The sequence below is a fragment of the Quercus robur genome, chromosome 5 (assembly GCF_932294415.1).
Source record: "Quercus robur chromosome 5, dhQueRobu3.1, whole genome shotgun sequence".
NCBI classification, from domain to species: Eukaryota; Viridiplantae; Streptophyta; class Magnoliopsida; order Fagales; family Fagaceae; genus Quercus; species Quercus robur.
Genome location: NC_065538.1, coordinates 75,771,045 through 75,774,092, shown reverse-complemented (window position 1 = coordinate 75,774,092; position 3,048 = coordinate 75,771,045). Strand labels below are relative to the sequence as shown.

The 3,048-nt window shown below is 34.9% G+C and overlaps 1 protein-coding gene across 1 annotated transcript; it reads right to left on the bottom strand.

Moving 5' to 3' along the window:
* Window positions 1–2,034: 2,034 nt before the first annotated feature.
* Window positions 2,035–2,529, bottom strand: LOC126728719 (uncharacterized). Its single transcript, XM_050434506.1, has one exon. The coding sequence runs from the start codon at window positions 2,527–2,529 to the stop codon at window positions 2,035–2,037; it is 495 nt and encodes a 164-aa protein (XP_050290463.1).
* Window positions 2,530–3,048: the final 519 nt, after the last annotated feature.

The following is a 3,048-nucleotide window of genomic DNA, read 5'->3' as shown; positions in this document are numbered from 1 at the left end:
CAGCAAAAGAAGGATTAATGGAAAAAAATAAATAAATCAGACTTGTTAATTTGATGGACCCAACTTACAAAAGCCAACAATCTGGAAGAAACAATCCAGCTTTATTTACAATGGAATTTCCCAGCAAAGCAATTCATTTTTAATTCTAATTGAAGAAGCAATTCAGCTTTATTTACAATGTAATTTTCCAACAAAGCAACTCATTACTACCAATTCATATAAATCAAAAGATAATCTAAAGGACATTCATTACTACCAATTCACATAAATAAATAAAAATCTGTTGGGGGTTTTTCTGCAGTGTCTGTCAGTATTGAATCTATTGATTTATATGACGTTGTAATTTTCTTCAGCTTCTATCAGTATTGAACCAAAAGACAGAGCTCCAATTAAAAACCCTAGCAATCAAAACAATCATCCACACCACAGCAAAAAAAAAAAAAAGTTTTATTTCTAATTGAAGAAACAATCTAGCTTTATTTACAATGTAATTTACCAGCAAAGCAACTCACTGAACAATGTCCTATTTCTTTTGTTTAATTCTTTTGGTTACATAAACTGAAGAAACAATCCAGCATGTGGGATACTGTGGAAGGTGATGATGTGCCTCCTGCATCACAGCTTGTGGCAAGATACAATGTTTTGGATGAAAGTTGACCCACAATGTTTCGGATGAAAGTTGACAGGTATAAACAATGTGCTCGGAATTTTTCTTTAGCTTCTGTCAATATTGAAACTATTGATTTATATGACATTGTAATTTTCTTCAATTTCAATCAGTATTGAATCTATTAGAAATAAGACAATGTCTTTTATATTATCTTTTGGTGGTAAAATTGAATAGCCTACATAATTCATATAATTCAAAACCGAATAGCAATTCATTACAGATAACCTATTGGACCAATTCATATAAATCAAAAGAGAATCTATTGGCGGTTTTTCTGCGACTTCTATCACTATTGAACCAAAAGACAGAGTTCCAATTAAAAACCCCAGCAATCAAAACAACCATCCACACCACAGTACGAAAGAGGCAGTAACAAAATGTACAACTTCTGTCAGCATTGAACCAAAAGACAGAGCTCCAATTAAAAACCCCAGCAATCAAACTTTCAGCATAACAATCATCTACACCACAACACGAAAGAGGTAGTAACAAAATGTAAAAATGGAAACAAAAAACATTAAGCAAAAGAATAGAGCACAAAAAGAGTTGGGATTTAGAGATACCTCAACCGAATCATCCAGGTTTTGTCAGTTTATATACTATGAGGAGAGGAAGACAGGAAGGAAGGAAGTCAGATAGGCCGCTGTTAATGCGAAACTGTGGAGCAGGAAGGTGGGGAGATTTTCACGAGTTCAAATGATATTAGATTTCTTCCCTTCACAGTTTCAAACGCTTGGGTTTTCCTTAGGTTGAAACTATGTGAAAGTGTAGAGCAGAATTTCAAACTGTCTGTTTGTCCTTGAAACGATATGTAATCGTAGAACAGAGAGGTAGGAGAAATTCAAACCATTTGTTTGTCCTTTTCTTTTGTTCCTGTTCCCCACAGTTTCTTCAAAACCCTTTCTAAAACCCTTTTTCACGGTTTCAAATTTCCAGTTTTTCCTTAAGTTGAAAAGGCTTTGGGTTTGGGCTTTATGTTGGAATTAAATAGATAAGAAATAGGCTTTATGATGGAGATAGGGCTAAGATTTATTATTATTTTGAAATTTATAGATTTCTTATTATTCTGAAATTTAAAAAACTATTTTAAAATTGTAGGACAAATAAAAAAAATGGAAATGACATGGACGCTAACATGGCTTAACGTGAGCACAGTAATATTAAACGCCAAACTTCAGTTTTTAGTAATATATAGATGCTAAAACTATGCTCTAACATTTTTCCTAAGCCCTTGATGTATATATTAGGAAAAGGAACATAGCGCTATGTTAAATTTAAACTTATTAAATCAAAGGAACATGGTAGCAGGAGTGTCTTTTTTTTTTTTTTTTTTTGATGAGAAGACTAAAACTTTATTCATGAAATTAAGATACAATAACATCATGGATAATAGCTTGTTCTAAGAAACAAGGACACTCTTCAATCCAAGCAGAAAAATCAACCATGCCTAAAGCATGTTTTGCTAACAAATGAGCAGGCCTATTGCCTTGTCGTCGAACATGAGAGAAAGCAACATTCCGAAACTCATGACATTTAGCTAACATCCCATAAATCAAAGGTACTACAGAAGATGGAGCATGTGAACATTCCTTCAAAGCTTGTACAATGATGATGGAATCACCTTCCAACACAAATTCTCTAATACCCACTTCCTTTGCAAAAATAATGCCAACTTCAAATGCCTTAGCTTCAGCTACAATAGCTCCCAAAGGATCATGGATCTTCTTACTTAAACCAGCAATGAACCTCCCCTCATGGTCACGAACTATTACACCTACACTGGCAGCTTTTTGGGCTGAGAAAACAACACCATCCACATTAGTCTTGTATAGAGGATACCTTGGAGGAGACCAATTCATTTCCATATGGGGAGATGCTTTTAGAGGAGAACAAGACACATCCCAATACTCATCCAAATAATGCTTACACTAACTAAACAACATTGGACCTGCCTTCCTTAATTTCCCATGATGCACTTCATTCCTATTTGTCCATAATGCCCAAACAATGGTAACTACTACGCCCGAATCCTCCATCCCCCACTAAGCATCGATTAGAATATACCATAAAAAATCAAAGAAGCTCCTAAAGGGGACTGATGACAATAGAGGGAAGAGACTTGAAGAACCCTAGGTTTCTCGAGCCTTAGAACACTCCCAAAAAAGATGGAATAAAGATTCAAAAGATCCACCACATTCCTCACATTACTGCCAACCAATACCTTCCTTCATACCAGGTTTTCTTTTGTTGGCAAAATGTCACAATTGCTCACCATGCAAAATGCCTAATCTTATGAGCAATTTGGATTGACCATAATCTCTTCTAAAACTGATGCAAGTTACTCCCATCAGAATAAGAGCCCATCTCCCTGTTAGCCT

What these genes read in the sequence shown, in the direction of transcription:
- LOC126728719 (XM_050434506.1), bottom strand. Translation starts at nt 2,529, where the DNA reads ATGAATTGGTCTCCTCCAAGGTATCCTCTATACAAGACTAATGTGGAT.